Source organism: Neolamprologus brichardi, chromosome 19 (genome assembly GCF_056152115.1).
Source record: "Neolamprologus brichardi isolate AB-2024 chromosome 19, ASM5615211v1, whole genome shotgun sequence".
NCBI lineage: Eukaryota > Metazoa > Chordata > Actinopteri > Cichliformes > Cichlidae > Neolamprologus > Neolamprologus brichardi.
This window is the reverse complement of record NC_142122.1, coordinates 9,400,377-9,416,926: the sequence shown is the minus strand read 5'-3', so window position 1 is coordinate 9,416,926 and position 16,550 is coordinate 9,400,377. Positions and strand designations below refer to the sequence as shown.

The following is a 16,550-nucleotide window of genomic DNA, read 5'->3' as shown; positions in this document are numbered from 1 at the left end:
TTGCATTAAATGACTGTTGTGTAAAGAAACAGGATATTATGTTTTTCTTACAAACTGCTGTTCCTGTGTTTCTGTTGCAGGGTGGTGGTCTTAGAGAGTCGACCGACCGACAACCCCACGGCCCTGAGCAACCTCTATATTTTAGCTGGTCACGAGAACAGTTACTGATCCTCAGCCAGTGACTTGCCAGGTCTTTGAAAAGTGGATAAGAGGCCTCACTTTTGGGAGAAAATGACACTCTTAGACCTGCGTTTCTGTTACGAGAATTGTCCGGTTTAAAAGCGTTTTTGGGAGCTTTTGTTACTGATCACGGGATCTGCAGGTCAGTAAAAGAGGAGCCTGGTCAGTTCGGATTCATACGTAGCCTTTCACCAGCAAGACGTTAACTGTAGCCTCCTTCATCTCAAACAATGCGAGGACTGTTACGAGCAGGAGGAGAAGCAGTAAAAGCTTGAATAATCATCATTACTTAGCGTTTTCCTCACTTTCCTGTACTGTGGACTGAGTTACAAACAAATTATCTAGAGGTATTATTACAAAAGTGCCATTAAAATTCACAAGAATTGTGATTGTATTAGGAAACCATGGGAGATTTGTTGTGTTATTGTCTGTCACTCATAATTACTGCCAGTGGCAAATGTTAGTAGGCTTGAGAGGAGATTTTACAAGCTCTGTAGTGAGAATAATAGATCAGTTGAAACAGAAACTCACAAGTGCTGTGGGTTATTTAAGCAATATTTATTAACCTCATCTTCCGTAAGAGGGTATGTTGGATTTATACACGGTGACGGAGCGGTCTGCTGTGTTAAAATTAACTACCTAAGCAGCTTTGGGTTATTTTTACTGCTCTGTAATATAGTTGCATCTCCTGCTCTGCTGCATTTTTTTTTTTTTTTTTTTTTTTTTAGAAATTGGATATACTGTACATGTTTTTATTTTTCTTTACCCCCCTCTTTTATAGACCTTTTACTTATCATTATTTGCACCATGTAAGCACTTTTGTACATTTTTATTTAAAATAAAAAGACAAAATGAGGGACTGCTAGGTTTTATTAACATCTCTGCATTCCCTTTGCTTAATGTGTACTGTTTTTATAATAAAAGCTGTTGTTAACATGAGAACGAGCTATGGGTTATTCTTGTGTCCTGAGATAATCTCTTGTTAGGGAGAGCAGGTGATGGTGAGTTTTAGTTTCCATTATTCCTCTTTTTGTCGTTCTGATGTGACTCCCCGGGCTAATTGGTCGCAGTGAGACCAGACTAAATTTGCAGCTCAGTGTTACGTGCTGGATGATATCAGGCTGATGTGGTTTAAGGGTTTTTGATGGTCGGGTAAACATGGACTCAGATGTGTGAGAAAACAACCCTAAAATGTTTCCCATGTGTCAGTGGTTGAGCTCTCCTGTTAGACTGAAACGAGTCAGGCATGACGATAATGACGTTTGTAGGTAAACAGCCTGACAAAGGTAACTCTCTCAGGTGTGATAATCCACAGGAGTCCTGCTTTCCCTTTTCCTCTGGAGGTGGGGGTGGAGTCAGCGGTTCCTATGGGCACCAGGGTGGAAAAAAGCAGAAGTGTTAAGTTGTTGTTCAGGGAGACTTATTCAGTGGGTAGCACCGGAAGTCAGGTGATCTTACTTCCAAAATTAAACACGCAGCTGATTCATCAAAATAGGAGTTAAAGATTTTAGTTTGTTTTAAAATAAAATGCTTTTAAAACTTAATTTTTAACAGGTGTGCAAGTGAAGCACAGTCCAGGAATATTAATTATGATAATGTTAAAGAAGTGATAGCATTAAAAATGAAAAAATGCAGTTACAGTTGGCTCGCTTTATTTTGAAAAGCGCGACCGGATGTAGGTTTCATTTAACCACCTTTACGGATTAAAAACAGGAGCTCGCTGGAGCTGCACGAGTAGGTGTTCTGTGATCGTCTACCTTGCAGGCTGATGTTGTTTGGAGGAAGAAGAGGGTCCTCCTGAATTTGGATTTCCTCCTAAAGAAACATCTGCGAGCATTTTACGGACAGTAAGTTTATAAATGTGATTTATTTTGGGTTATTCTACTTTAATGGTCAGGATTATCCGTCCATAGGCTTTACAGAAACACTTTATTTCCATGTTAAAATAAAGTAGCATGGGTATTTAAAAAAAAAATAGTTACACCTTCTCCAGGCATCAATTTAGCAATTTTCTTTTGTTTCTAATAAATTATACAGGTGTCCAGCCACTACAGAAGGCAGGTGTAAAGAGATGAGCTGGGAAGTGCTGTATTTATCCATTATTTGGGAAATTATTTTGTTATAGCAGTTGAAGTAGTGACGAATAGTTGATAATAATAATCATGTTATCTGACAGATGCCTCTATCAAAATATCCATGTTATCCATGATCGATAGAGGTTTGCTCTCCACCACAGCTTCAAAGGTGCTTCCAGTTTGCAGCCAATCACAGAGCCAGCCTCTTTTGATGAGTTTATTCAGTCAGTTGTAGCTGTGCTTGCTACAACTGACTGATAAATAGGATCTTCATCTTCCTCAGGAAATAGAGCCTGTTCACACCCTTCTTGAATACAGCCTCTGTGTTGGTCTTCTAGTTCGGTCTGCTGTCTGATGATGGGACTCCCAGGTGCTTGCACTCCTCCACCACATCAACTTACTGTCCAAGGATACATATAGCTAGTGTGGCCATCCTTTTTCTTCTGAAGTTGATCATATCTCTCATCATCTTATTCCCATTCAGAAGCAGATGATTCTCACTAAAGGCCCCTCACTACTACATCCATCCACTGCAGAGTATTTGTGTAGGTTGCACGGAGCTGCACAGAAGGACTGAGGTGCAAATAAATTAAAGATAGTCTCCCGATTTGTGGCTCAGGATGTAAATGCACACAAAAAGATAATAATTAAGATGTCATTTGTGTGTATACATGAAGTCAGCAAGTGATGTAATAATGTGTGGCCATTCCAAAAGTGGACATTTCTGTATTTCTTTTCTCATAAATATTAAATTATGTTTGCTTACTTCAGGAGTCACGTTTCATTCAGATATCTTGACCATAATAACAGCTTTTAATCATAAATATCAGGTGTTATACTTAGAGGTTATCATTTTAATCAGAGGTGGTATTTCCCCCTTTAAAATGCATTTTTTTCAGTGCAGCACTTTGATTTTCTCCTCCAGACCGTTTCTCACCGTGTTATTAGTCTTATCTTTGTGTCCCCCTCAGGGAAATGACCGAATATACTTTGCATTGCAAATGTTTTTGTTACGCAATCTAACTGCTGGGAGATGGGTGTAACGTTCCCTCTTTGTGCAGGGCCATTTAGGAAGTTACCCTAACATTTTAATCCCTGTAAAACGAGCTTGCATGCAGGCATGCTTTTGTCGGGTCAAAAGTTGCTCATACTTTTTATTGCTGCAAAAACATGTTGTTGTTGTTGTTGTTTTTTTAAAGCAAATTTTTGCAGCTTGGCTTGTGTAAACCATTCATAAAAGCAGTAGATTATCAAGTAAAGCCCCCTTCTTCCTTTCTTTTCCTCTTTGTCTGTTTTCAGGCTGCAGAGATGACCGTGCCTCCCCATAAAACCACTGCTGCTTGTAAAGTTTTTGTTTTGTCTCCTTTCAGAGGAGCACTGCTTCCTCCTCAGTATGGAGAAGTACGAGAAGATTGGGAAGATTGGAGAGGGCTCGTACGGAGTCGTCTTCAAGTGCAGAAACAAAGACACGGGCCAGATCGTCGCCATCAAGAAGTTTGTCGAGTCAGAGGATAATCCCATCATTAAAAAAATTGCACTGAGGGAGATCAGGATGCTCAAGGTAAAGACGCAGCCTGTCTGACAGAAGCTTGCAAATTAGTACAGAAGTTGTGAGAGAAAAACATCAAAATGATAAATGAATAAAAGAGGCATGTAATGCTAAAGTCTGCTTTACAAAACTGGTTTTCTTAATGCAGAATTGCAAGATAAAATTATGTGACTAAGAACAAAATATATGACTTACGAAGTTACATTTATCAAATAAAAAACTCATCAGGATAAAATTATTAGCAGGAAGCGTAAAACATTCACATTTTTTTACTTAACAAATCAAGTTTTTATCATAACTCTCAGCCAAACTATTGTTTTGAAACTTTAACTCAGTCTTTAGAGGATTTAAATCTTGTTTTTAATGCAAGGAAATGTAAAGCGTTCCTCCTCCTGTGCCGCCAGCGGGAGGGACACGGTGCAATTCATTCTGCAGACAGAGGGGAAACACTTCGCTTTCAAACCAGCAAACTTGAGAAAAGGTTTAGAGGGCTGTAATCAAATGAAGGCAAAACCCTGCAGGGTCAGAGCTGACTCCAGTATTTCAGTTGCCGCGTGAAATGTCTGTGAACATTGAGTTATCTTTTAAAAAAGCCTCTGGCACGAGTTGAATATCTTTCTTAGGCTGTAAATTGGAAGCTTAGGCTCAGTTGTGGTCAAGTCATGTGTTTTGTTAACGATGTACATATTTATCAAAGATGTACCGATGCGTTTGTTGGTGGTTTAATTAGTCATGCAGTGGGTGGGAGCGCTGGAGGCTTGCTGGACATCAGGAGCTCATAAATAGGACAGGTTGTCAGGGGCAACAGCATGTTTATTACCCTCTCTTAACAGTTTAGTGTGTTTGAGATACAGACAGAGACTGATGAGCCACTCCTCTGTGCAGCAGATTCTGCTTGTAATGTCTGTTTGGGATTTCTGTTTTCTGTCTGTGCAGCAACTGAAACACTCCAACCTGGTGAATCTGATCGAAGTGTTTCGACGCAAACGGAAGCTTCACCTGGTCTTCGAGTACTGCGATCACACCGTCCTCAACGAGCTGGACCGCCATCCCAGAGGGTGGGTGTGTCTCCCCACAAAACCTCGCTGAAAGAAAGAGATGCATGCAATTACTTGGTAGTTGCTTTGGAACTGCACATGTTTAAAGAACAGCGTTGCAAACACCTGGCTTTCGGCTATCTCCAAACTTCATTTATATAGCATGTATGCCGCTTTGTCCGGCTCTGATGGGCACAACGCTCATCTCCTGGGAGACTGACTGGCTTTCTGTGCTATGCTTACAGTGATGCCCTCCCAGAATGCTTTGCTGGAAGGGAGCCACATTTTATAGGGAGTGTTTTGGCTCTCCAGTCCCCCCGCCCTCCTCTAGTCTTGGCCTATAGCCTTCAGGCCACAGACGGGTTCAAAAGAAGAGACAACAAAATAGAGAGAAAGGGGCTGAGATTGTTATAAATCGCCAGTCACAAGGCTCGAATTAGCCATTTCCCCAGCAACACTGGTAGATAGCGGCCCCTTGACCAACAAAGCCTCAGTTGTTGAACATTGCGCCTCAAGAAAGAAATGGCTGGGCCCTTACTGACTGTCATCTTCAGCCACAGAGGGGCAAAAGAAAACTAGAAATGAAACAAAACAGAGCAGAAAACAGAACAAATGTATTTTTTTGTGTTTTGCTAGATGAACCGTGACGAGCTACGCGACTTCTATTCCAAGCTCTGCAGATATATGGACTAAAGTCCCATTGTCTGCATTTACAGACATTTGTGAAAAAATGGGTCGTTCTAAAGAGCTCCCTGAATTCCTCCCAAAACTGTCTCACAAACCATTATTTTATCGAATCACAACATTATGGTCTTACTGACCTTCATCGAGTACAAAAAGCAAGTCAGTTTGTGAAATTTCTTTGCTTGGAATCCACAGCAACTCGGCTGCAAAGTGTCAGATCACGCAAAGTTACAGAGGAGTGTCGCTGAATGCATGAAGGATGCTAACATTCTTCTTATTCACTAACTGCAAAGCTCCAAACCTTCTGTGACATTAACATCAGCACAAAAGCTGTGTGCCGGGAGCTTCGTGACATAGGTTTCCATGACCCAGCAGCTCCTGTAGGCGTAGATTGTAGGTAGCCTTTTATCCATATACTGTATGACTGGCCTCTTTAGCAGCACCACTCCAGGGATGTCTGTTTGCTGGTCAGTCTACCACTGGGGTGACCAATCCCAGCCCTTAAGAGCTAATGTCCTGCAGCTTTTAGATCCACCTTGTTCCGACACACCTCAATCAAATGAATGGCTTGTTATCAGGCCTTTGCCAAACTTGATGGCATGCTGAAGAGGTAATAAAACCATTTGATTCCACTGTGTTGGAGTAGAGATGCATCTAAAAGCTGCAGGACGGTTGCTCTCAAGGACTGGGATTGGGCACCCCTGGTCTACCACCTTCACACCCCACCTCATCAATGACTTTATGGACCACACTGAAAGTTTTGCACAGACATTGATGACCCCCAGAGCATGCATCTTACAGATTTTACTGATCCCAGACTTTTTTCTTTTTTTTTTTACCAAACCAGGGGTTTTATATTTTTGTTCATCATTAACACCACAAAACACAGACCCAAAACAATATAACGATACAAAATATAAACAATATAAATACTAAATCTAGTAAACATGGCAGAAATCTTAATGTCTGTTTTTTTGGCATCACTTGGGCTTGTTGATAGTGTATCAGGAAGCTTGTTCCCTCCATTAAAAGGCCTTACATTAAGAAAGGCAGGCAAGCGTGAAGCTCCAAGCTCAGTCTCTGACAATGTCATCACGTATTTGGAAATTTTCCAGTAAACCCCATTTTGTTCTAAGAATCTTTTCCAAGATCAACAAATACCCTTCAAGCTCGAATAAGTTTCTGTCCATCAGTTAACTGATTTCCTCCCTGTCCTACAGCGTCCCAGAGCATCTTGTTAAAAGTATAACCTGGCAGACGCTTCAGGCCGTCAACTTCTGCCACAAACAGAATGTAAGTGACGTCACGCTCGCTTCTCCCACCTGACTCCTCACGTAGCGTATTTCCCAGTTGTCAAACCTTCCCCTCTGCTTTGTTTTTCAATCCCTTACTACCCTCCTCCCTCCTCCACCACCCAACAAACACTCTGCTTTATGGCTCTTTTTTTTTTTTTTTACAAGAATTCCTTTCCCGTGGCTGACCAGCAGTTAATGTATCACCAAGACACAACAAACGCTAGAACGGCCCCGTATAACAATGTGGCTTGAAGTCTACAATCTCTTTCTACTCCCATCAGAAAGCATGCAGTTAAGTTCATAGAGTGGTGTAACTCTACTGTACTGTCTCTGCAGTGCATCCACAGAGACGTCAAGCCGGAGAATATTCTCATCACCAAGCATCAAGTCATCAAACTCTGCGACTTTGGCTTTGCCAGGATACTCAGTAAGTTTATCAGCAGCTGCAACAGTGTTGACAGTGCCCCTTAGTGGTCACTGTTACCATTACAAGTGCATATTCATATTTACAACTTAATGAATGTTACCCTAAACTTGGTTAATTACTTGCTGGATAGTTCCAGTGCTTCAGATTCACATAGAAGAGTTCAAGGCTTGTTACTAATATTTGTTTTAATCCCTCATTCAGAAGTGATTCCCTGAAAACCAACAGACATCCCCAAGAACAAACTTAAGATATTCAGTTCTGTCACACAATGAAAAAGAGCAAAGTGTCTCTTTCTGGGTTAAATTTTGACAACATTCGCTGTATTGAATTACAGGAAAACGGCTAAATGATGTTTGCAGCTCCGGGATTACTCACTGAATGAGTCTGATAGTTGAAATGATGTTGGATCTTGTGCATTTCTGTGTTTGGCAGCTGGTCCGTGTGACTACTACACCGACTACGTCGCGACCCGCTGGTATCGCGCCCCCGAATTGCTGGTGGGAGACACTCAGTATGGCCCCCCGGTGGACGTGTGGGCAATCGGTTGCCTGTTTGCTGAGCTTCTCTCGGGGACGCCTCTGTGGCCCGGGAAGTCGGACATGGACCAGCTGTACCTGATCATAAAGACCCTCGGTAAGATCAGCCTCCTGCGTAAAATGCCTTTACAATTTCGGAGAAACAATATCTTATAGCAATTTTTTTCCTAATTTTAGCGGTGAGGTATAACGCGTTATACTCGCTATTCGCTGTGTGATTATGTTCCAGGAGATCTGATTCCTCGACACCAGCAGGTCTTCAGCAACAACCAGTTCTTCTGTGGAGTATCCATTCCAGAGCCACAACAGATGGTGACGACGAGTTTTGCTTCCTTTATTTCAGTCAGAAAAGGCCGAATAAAGATCATTTCACTGAAATAATAAATGAACAAAAAGAAATATCTAACCTTGTGACTGTCTTTTCAAAAAGTCCTTTTGCTCTTCGATTTCTGCAGGAATCTTTGGAGCAAAAGTATCCAAACCTCTCACATCAAACTCTGAGCCTGATGAAGGTGAAGTTGTTTTTATTTTAATGTTTGCAGTTCTTCCTGTTGCTGTTTTGCAAAACTGACAAATTCTGGTGCTTTGTCCACACGTGATGGTGCAGGGCTGTCTGCGGATGGACCCGTCTGAGCGGCTGACCTGTGAGCAGCTCCTCCAGCATCCGTACTTCGACAGCCTGAGAGAAAGAAACGAGAGCACATCTCGACAGCAGGACCGCTCCGGCAACAAAAGGACACGTTTACCTCGCAGACACGTTCCCCCCGGGGTGAGCAGCCTTCTGTTCCAATGATAAAGATGACGTACCATATTTGGGATAACTGGTGCCAAACTGGTTGTGTTTTAACTTGAATACAGAATTGTCAGTGGTTATATCGGCTCATATTATTAAAACGAGCACTTAAAAGTTACAAATCAAAAACTACTTCTTATACGTTATTAATAGATGACTACTTATACCACTTATACTACTTATTATATATCAAGATATAATAAAAGATAATCAGGTCCCGAGGTCTGAAATTTAGGTAAATGCAACATCGATGAACTACAAAACATAACATGGCAGTTTGTCCCGAAAGAACATCTGCAATCGCCACAATTCAACTTTATTCTCAAAATGATCAATATTTTTGTTCTTAATTTGTCCCTAATACTCCATCATAGAGGGTAAGTAGCAGTCAAGTGTTGCTAATAAAATGCACTTATCTAATGATCATCAACGAGGGTCACCGACTCGATAAAAGCAGAGGTTTTTGGCAGGACTGTAGCAGGGAGGTGTGTGTTAACACAAAACCAAAATGTTCCCAGAAGTGGACATCCCAGCAAATTCATCCTAAGGTCAAATCATGCAATGCTCAGAGAAACTAAAAAACAAAACAAGAGCTACATCTCAGTTAGCATGTTGAATGTGAAAAAGACTGAACAAGTGTGGCTTGTTTGGAAGGAAAGCCTCTTCTCTCTAAAAAGGACACGTTAGCACAGCTTCAGCTTCCAACGTTTCAACTAAACAGATGACAAGATTTCTGGAACAATACCATTTGGAGAGATCAGACCAAAGTTCCACTTTCTTTGGCCATAAGCACCACATTTGGTAAAAACCAAACACAGTGTGTCAGTAAAACACCTCACACCAACAGTCGAGCACGGTGGTGGAGGAGTGAAGATCTGGGTTTGTTTTGCACTCGAAGAACCTTACAGCTATAGAGTCGACCGTGAACTCTGTTTTCCGGAGTTTTCTAGAATTAAATGCAAGGCCATCTGTCCGACTGGTCAAACCGGTCATGCAACAGGACAATGATCATAATCACGGCAGCAAATCCACAACAGACTCAGTCAGAGTCCAAACCTCAGCTTGGTCAAAATGCTGTGTTGGGACCTTAAGACAGCTGTGCATAAACAGCATTTATAAATGAACATCTGGAACAACCATACAGTGCAATAAATGAATGAAACAAGTTGCAACAAGTATTTAAAGAAACCACTCGAGCTGCAGGAAATCCACGTCTTCAACACACATCCCAACTATCTCATGCAGAGGAACTACAGATAATTCATTTGATTCATGTAAAACTCATCGATCTTTAAAAAATGCCCCTGTAAACTTGTTTTTACTGATTTTTGTGCTCTACAGTATTTGCCACAGTTGACCAGCAGCGGCTTCTTTCCAGCTCTGGACAATAAGAGGTACTACAACAACCTGCGCAAATTCAACTATCACCTACCGAACATCTAATCCCGCTGGTCCTGATCCGAGTCCAACCACCACCAAGAGCTCAGTAACGTGACGCATACTCCAGTAGCACTTTTTAAACCCATTTAATGAAGCTCCAACCACTTTTTATGAGGTGTATCACATGAGGTGTCTCTAGTATCTCTCTCGTTGATGTCAGTCTATGCACTATTCCCAGCAGGTCATGTTGGTTTATGTATGTCGCCGTCGTTTCAGGCTGATTTTGTATAGAGACAAGAAGCAGTGAGCTGCTCCGCTCGTAGCTGCACAGTAGACTGAAGGAAAAACTACAATGTACTGCCTTGCCTGGTTTGCCAAATGTATTTTTATATAATGACGGGCTTTATAAGAGCAACTTGTTTGTTATTTTAGTAAGTTATAATGCAGGACATGAAGTTAAACTGCTCGTGAGCGTTTCAGAAAATCTTATTTATTGACATTAGGAGTAAATACAGACATTAAACATCCTTTATCCCACTTTCACGAACATTTATTAGCAGCAGTCACACTGTACTCAACGTCTCTGGAATATTGGTGCTAAGGATGTTTTCAGCCATCTGTTTGTCCTCAGATATTTAATGATGAATGCCAAAATAATCTAAAAAGAAGATGTAAATTACTCTTAAAATAAACCTTTTCAATTGCTTTCTCTATGTACACACATATGGAGTTACTTTGAATAAATATCACAGTGAACTAGTGTCACCAGCGATTTCATTTGACTCTTTGTTGGACTGACAAAATGACAACTCTGTGAATGATTACGCCACACCTTCTCATGACAAAAAACCCTAAAAACCTAAGAATAATGGATGTTGTGCTGTGTGCCATTCACACGATCAGTCCAGGTCCAGCTGTATTTCCAGATGTGGAAGTGCAGTTTGCAGCCTGTCAACTGTTGTCTGTCTGTCTTTGATTCCGGGAAGATCACTGAGAAACAGATACTCCAGTTTCCTGAGAGGAAGCATCGCCTAATTATTTCATTCGTTATAAGATTGTTTTTAAAAAAGCACCATTAAAACAAGCGGTACTTTAAATTTGTTTCCTTTGGAGCGAACAATAAACACTGACCTGAGTTTGTGCAGGGCGATAATACCCTTATCAGTCACATTTCCACACGACACCACCTCCATCATGTACAAGCTCTCCTGCAGGTTCTCTATGGAGGTCAGCCTCTCCAGACAGGCATCTTCAATGTAGATACACTTATTGAACTTGACTTCTTCCAAATGTTTCAAACCATCTAGAAAAATCAACGTTAAAAAAATGGCATCAGCACGTTTAGGAAAAGGGACTCAGGCATGCTCTCCTTTAAATATATATATACTGGAGTTCAGCAGCCAGCAAGGTCAGAGAAAGCGTGCGTGCCTGCTTGGTGTAAAATATCCCGGACACTTGCGTCACTTTTAGATAATTAGTCTAAGAGAGATGCACTTTCCCCTCGCCTTTCTTGTTAACACCACGGAAGGGAATCGCTTTCAGGTCAACCGTCGAGGTCGAAGCTAATGCAAAATTTACACTTTCTGAACTTGGCTTTAATTTTTAATTTAAACACACTCTTTACTATGTTAATCCAAAGCGAGTTCAAAGGGAAATAACCTATGTTAACATATGTCAACATCTGGATTTACTGATGTTAACAGAACATAAGTCCTAATGACTTATGTTCTGTTCCCCCAGTGCCATCATTAGGTCAACAAGATCATTATGAAGCTGGATGTACAGAATATTGAGTTCTGTCCTTGTTGATCAAAGCGTTCCTTATTAAAGTTCACAGTCTGTCAGTTTTGTAACATATTTTTGTTGCAATGTTGCTTTTAATTTGTCATATTATATACGAGACATATATAACTTTATTTTTAAAGTAAAATTTGGTTTTTTTTTAATGATTTCTTTGACCAGTTCTTTTTCCAGGGTGGACTGATTGCACAGCACACATTTTAATCACTTTAAAAAACAAGAACTGGGTGCATAGATTTGAATTTGCTTTTGATTTTTTTCTAATCCATACAGGGCTGAAGATGTATACACTCAAAACTATATATATATATACGCATTCCCCTAAAGCTTTTAATAAGTACGCTGAAGGTTCTACAATGTCTTTTAACTTGACAGGGCCTATTAACTTCTCATTAGTGATCATGATCGACTACAACAAGGATTTGTTTACCAGCACTCATTGGATTGATCAATACTTTGAAGAATTGCAGCACCCAACATGGACAAGCTAAATGCTTTCTGGAGAAACCTTTAATGGTCAGACGACATGGACATTAAGCTGGAAAGTGGATGGAATATCTTAAGATTACTTCCAAATTGTTCAACTTAACCTTAAATCAACCGCTAGACACAGTGATCCCAAACATACATCAAACTTGATTTTGGAATGGATAAAGCTGGCTAACATTAAACTCCTGCAACGGCCTTCCAGTAGCTTTTAAACATAGTCCACAAATTTTCGACAGGTTTGAGTTCAGACCTATCAAAAATTTGTGGACTGTTTAAAAGCTGTGTCCGTGCCAGGAAACTAAACAATTTAAGGAACCCTGCCAATTCTTCCAAGAACAGTGGTCAAATATACATCCATAATTATGCCAGAAGCTTGTTGCTGACTATGAAAAGTGTCTGGTCTAGGTATAACCTGCTAAGGAACATTTAACAGAATATGAGTGGGGCTGTATGTATATATTTGAGCCTGTATGTATTCTTCTGACCCAAAGTTTGAAGTAAATTCAAATTTGTACATTTGTGTATGCTGCACATCTTTAATGACATCTGCACAGTTCAAAGGAATCATTAAAAGCTCAAAATAACTGTGAGATTCACGTCCATGGATGTAAACTTCTGACCACAACTGCATGTATATCTGAGGTTAACAGAGTACTTATCCAAAACGCATCCAAAAGATATTTAAGTTCAGAGGATGAACCCTCTGAATCTAAGAATATGGATTTTTTCTTTCTTCTGTGATATGAGATCAGCCATTAAACACAATATTAATTCATCAATGTTTTCCTCCCCATGAACGTATTTTTCTGTTAATTAACAAGATAACAGCCTCACCAGGTGTGTGACTGTACACTTAAATATATCTGAGACAACATCCGCGATCATTAGGTGAAGACGTCAATGAGTCTAGAACAAGAACATGATGTTCTCCACACTGACCCAGGTAGTCAAACCCTTTGTACATGATGCAGGATTCAGTGGCGTCAATCGCCTGGATCTTGTATCTGCCCAGAGACCCAGTTGGCAATGCGTTGTAGTCGAGATGCCAGCGATCAAACCCCTGGAAGCGCACTTTAGCACCACATCTCAGCAACCACTCTGCTGCTGCTCGGTCTGGGCCCGCAGCTTTTATCCTTTCATAGTCCACCCTGAGTGAAGATCGACAAACAGTCAAAGTACTGCACATGCTGATATGTGATGAAATGTGACGGGTCACATTTGTTGGGTGCAGAAAGGGAAGAAGGGTCAAGAGACAAAAGTCAAAAGTCCTATTGGCAACTTCCCCACTAGGGCAAATGTTAAAACCTGAACTAATCATCCACGGTTTACAAAAACAAACATGTTGTCAGTTTATTTAACATGAAAAAAATTATTTTAAGCGACACTGGACTGTAATTCCTCATCTTTACTAAACAGTAACAAGCAAAAATCTCTGTAAATGAAACAAAAGTGAAAATTAATTTATAAATACAGGCCTAGAAATAGCTTTTCTGTTTAAGTGTTTGTTTAGACCAGGGGTAGGCAACGCCAGGCCTCGAGTGCCGGTGTCCTGCAGGTTTTAGATCTCACCCTGGGTCAACACACCTGAATCAAATGATTAGTTCATTACCAGTCCCCTGGAGAACTTCAAGACATGTTGAGGAGGTAATTTAGCCATTTGAATCAGCTGTGTTGGATCAAGAACACATCTAAAACCTGCAGGACATCGGCACTCGAGGCCTGGAGTCGCCTACCCCTGGTTTAGACTTTGTTTATATGATCTTAGATAAATTCATATGTTTCAATGTGGGCTTTCTTTTCTTTGTTTAGGGAAAACAATAATACTGTAGCTGACCCATTGTGTCTATTTCTACCCAGCTATGCTTTTACTGGATGGACAATGTGTTTAAGATGAAGCCATTGGCAGTCAGATCCTTTCTAAATGGTATTGCACGGTGGATCAAAAACTGATTTTTGCTCTTCTGTGTTCATAATTCCATCAATTTTGACAAGATCCCGACACCGTTGTCTGAAACACAGCTCCAAACCATGACAAAGCCTCCACTGTGCATTACAGATGGCTGTTGACACTCATTATTGTACCCTTCTTCTGACCCCTTCTGTACATATTGATGAATCACCCCATCAGACCTGTTGTCACTGATTTTTGGTCAGGTTCTTGTATGATTTTAGCATACATCACGCTTTTTTTTTTTCTTCCTTAAGAACGGCTTCTTTATAGCCATACTTCAACCGAGGCTATTTCTGATGAGGCTTCAGTGAAGACTAGATAGATCAACAGAAGATCCAGGTGCATCTCTCAGGTCCTGTGTCAAGTCTTACCTGGATTCTTTTTCTTTTATATTTCTTAAGGACATCACTTTCAGATAGGTTTGTCTGCTGTAGAAGCTGTAGTGGCTTTTCACTTGTTATTTTGTACTCAACATGTCCAGTTTCCAATTTTAATGACACACCACGCTGAGATATAAGAAGTTTTAAGCTAATATCTCTTTGGGAATCATCTTGTTGGTGTGAAAATCCTATTTTATGCCTGTCAAACTGTATTATATTTAGCATTTTTCATACATTCAGCTACAGGAACAAATTACAGGCTGCTAGTAGCCTAAAGACACATTTTAAAGGGGTGTTTGCCGAGTTTTTTGTTATGTGTTGACACTACGCTGGTTCATTCCTTGAGTTAGATGCCTGTTTTATGTTTGTCTGACTCATAGGTCAGGGTTAAGTCTCTGAATATAGTCAGGTACAAGGACTGGGCTCAAAATGAGAGAAAAAGCAGCTAATGTCCAGAAAAAGAAAAGTATGGCTCAAGACTTTCGTATAGTGATGTATTTTTAAGGTGGAGGTGAGTTAATAAAAAGGTGCCTCACTTGTTGAAAACGGCATTGAGCCAGCCCCAGAAGTGTCTGCGGCTCCTCTCCGGGTGAGTCACCGCAAACTTCACCGCCTGCGACAACAGTCTCATATCTGAAAGCCAAACAGCGCACTGGGAGTTATCTCCTCTGCTGGCTCTCACTGACAAACAGCGCAGGATTGCGACACATAAACAATCCCGTCTCTCACCTGTCCTCCCACAAGCAAAGAACAACTGACAAACACTACTGTTTACATTCAGAGCGCAGCCATCATAGCTCTAACCTTTAACCTTTACGACCTATCGCGAATAAAAAAAAACGCGGTATCCAATTGGCTGGACGCGCTTACGTCAGAGCGGACCGTTAGCGGCTCTACGTACGGGAGCAAGAGGAGGAAACACGAACACTAGGAGCTAAGGAAAGTCGCTCCTGGCTAGTGATGGGCAGATGAAGCTTCATGAAGCACTGAAGCTTTTCATCCAATTGGTTCACCCCAGCGCAAAGCTTCTTGAAGCTTCATTTGCTCTAGTAGGACATCTACTGGACGTAAAAATATTAGTTGGCATGAATTTGAAGAGTGTGGCCTTTTGCACACAGCCTGTAAATGTCAACAACAAAAGGAGTGTGTAAAACATCTATATTGTAGTGATGGCAGTATACTGTGTATATTTATACTGGCAGAATGGGAAATGATTATTTGGAAATGCTTAAAATGGAAATGATCATTTACTGTGAGGTGAGGTGTGGTTGGGGTGTGGACAGTGGTTGTGCTTTTGTAACGTTCAGGTATGGACAGCTACACACTGAGGCTTTGAGCCTCAGTCCTGCCCACATTTTATTCTGTAAAAACTAAATTTTCACTGCTTTTATGACCTTTTTAGTGGGGAGATCATAGCTAGGATTTAATGATTTAACAAATCTTTTAAATCCTTTGTCCTCCACAATGCTAAATGGCTGGGAGTTCTCAATCACCATGCTAACCAGGTCTTCATCTATTTGAGATTGTTCTCCTGAGGAAAGACAACAAAAACAAAGCACAAATATAAATATCACACACGTCACTTATTGCATTGTATAATATTGTTATATCATTTAGTAACATTACTGCATGCTATATTATCATGGCATTTGATGGTTCACCTGGTCTTGCTCCACAATCGGTGTTCCCCTTATTCTCATGCAAAGCTCTGTAGTGCCTAAGCATGGATGAGGTGTTGTTGTTATATCCCAGCTCCCTGGCACATAGCAAACAAACACTTCACCTTGTACAAAAGTAAAGACAGCTTAACATATGTTTTATTGCACCATCAGTATTATGAAAATACATCTTCTGTAGAAATTTACATACCTTGTTGGCAGTGTTGGGGAGTAACGGAATACATGTACCGCCGTTACGTATTTAAAATACAAAATATGAGTAACTGTATTCCGTTACAGTTACCGTTTAAAAAGG

At 40.7% G+C, this 16,550-nt stretch overlaps 3 protein-coding genes across 12 annotated transcripts in view; 2 read left to right on the top strand and 1 right to left on the bottom strand.

Moving 5' to 3' along the window:
- map4k5 (mitogen-activated protein kinase kinase kinase kinase 5) overlaps window positions 1-1,107 on the top strand; it is a 28,995-nt gene extending 27,888 nt beyond the window's left edge. For 4 of the 9 annotated variants that reach the window (XM_087833206.1, XM_087833205.1, XM_087833201.1 and 1 more), the window contains one exon: window positions 81-1,107. In XM_087833206.1, the coding sequence (XP_087689332.1) occupies window positions 81-168 (88 nt within the window). In that variant the 3' untranslated portion in view covers window positions 169-1,107. The remainder of the gene's footprint in view (window positions 1-80) is intronic. The other 5 variants (XM_087833207.1, XM_087833204.1, XM_087833203.1 and 2 more) reach the window with 2 other exon arrangements.
- A 797-nt stretch (window positions 1,108-1,904) lies between these two features.
- cdkl1 (cyclin dependent kinase like 1 (CDC2 related kinase)) lies at window positions 1,905-10,736 on the top strand. The gene is made up of 10 exons (XM_087832866.1): window positions 1,905-2,027; window positions 3,626-3,816; window positions 4,741-4,862; window positions 6,746-6,818; window positions 7,157-7,247; window positions 7,680-7,880; window positions 8,013-8,095; window positions 8,239-8,295; window positions 8,391-8,552; window positions 9,918-10,736. The coding sequence occupies exons 2-10, from the start codon at window positions 3,649-3,651 to the stop codon at window positions 10,017-10,019; spliced, it is 1,059 nt and encodes a 352-aa protein (XP_087688992.1). The 5' UTR covers window positions 1,905-2,027; window positions 3,626-3,648; the 3' UTR covers window positions 10,020-10,736.
- Window positions 10,431-15,413, bottom strand: dmac2l (distal membrane arm assembly component 2 like). 2 transcript variants are annotated; one of them, XM_087832868.1, is made up of 5 exons: window positions 15,306-15,413; window positions 15,113-15,209; window positions 13,185-13,393; window positions 11,088-11,259; window positions 10,431-10,970 (listed from the first exon to the last, which is right to left on the bottom strand). In XM_087832868.1, exons 2-5 carry the CDS (start codon window positions 15,205-15,207, stop codon window positions 10,856-10,858), a joined length of 591 nt encoding a protein of 196 aa, XP_087688994.1. In that variant the 5' UTR covers window positions 15,208-15,209; window positions 15,306-15,413; the 3' UTR covers window positions 10,431-10,855. The 2 variants fall into 2 exon arrangements, with proteins under 2 accessions (XP_087688994.1, XP_087688995.1); XM_087832869.1 differs by having other exon boundaries at window positions 15,113-15,407.
- Between the last annotated feature and the right edge of the window lie 1,137 nt (window positions 15,414-16,550).

Excerpts from the sequence above, each read along its gene's own strand:
- dmac2l (XM_087832868.1), bottom strand. The coding sequence starts at position 15,207 with ATGAGACTGTTGTCGCAGGCGGTGAAGTTTGCGGTGACTCACCCGGAG. Across the intron at positions 11,260-13,184 it reads CAAAGGGTTTGACTACCTGG|ATGGTTTGAAACATTTGGAA; the intron begins GTCAGTGTGGAG and ends TGATTTTTCTAG. Across the intron at positions 10,971-11,087 it reads ATCGCCCTGCACAAACTCAG|GAAACTGGAGTATCTGTTTC; the intron begins GTCAGTGTTTAT and ends GCTTCCTCTCAG.
- cdkl1 (XM_087832866.1), top strand. The coding sequence starts at position 3,649 with ATGGAGAAGTACGAGAAGATTGGGAAGATTGGAGAGGGCTCGTACGGA. Across the intron at positions 7,881-8,012 it reads CCTGATCATAAAGACCCTCG|GAGATCTGATTCCTCGACAC; the intron begins GTAAGATCAGCC and ends ATTATGTTCCAG. Across the intron at positions 8,096-8,238 it reads TTCCAGAGCCACAACAGATG|GAATCTTTGGAGCAAAAGTA; the intron begins GTGACGACGAGT and ends CGATTTCTGCAG.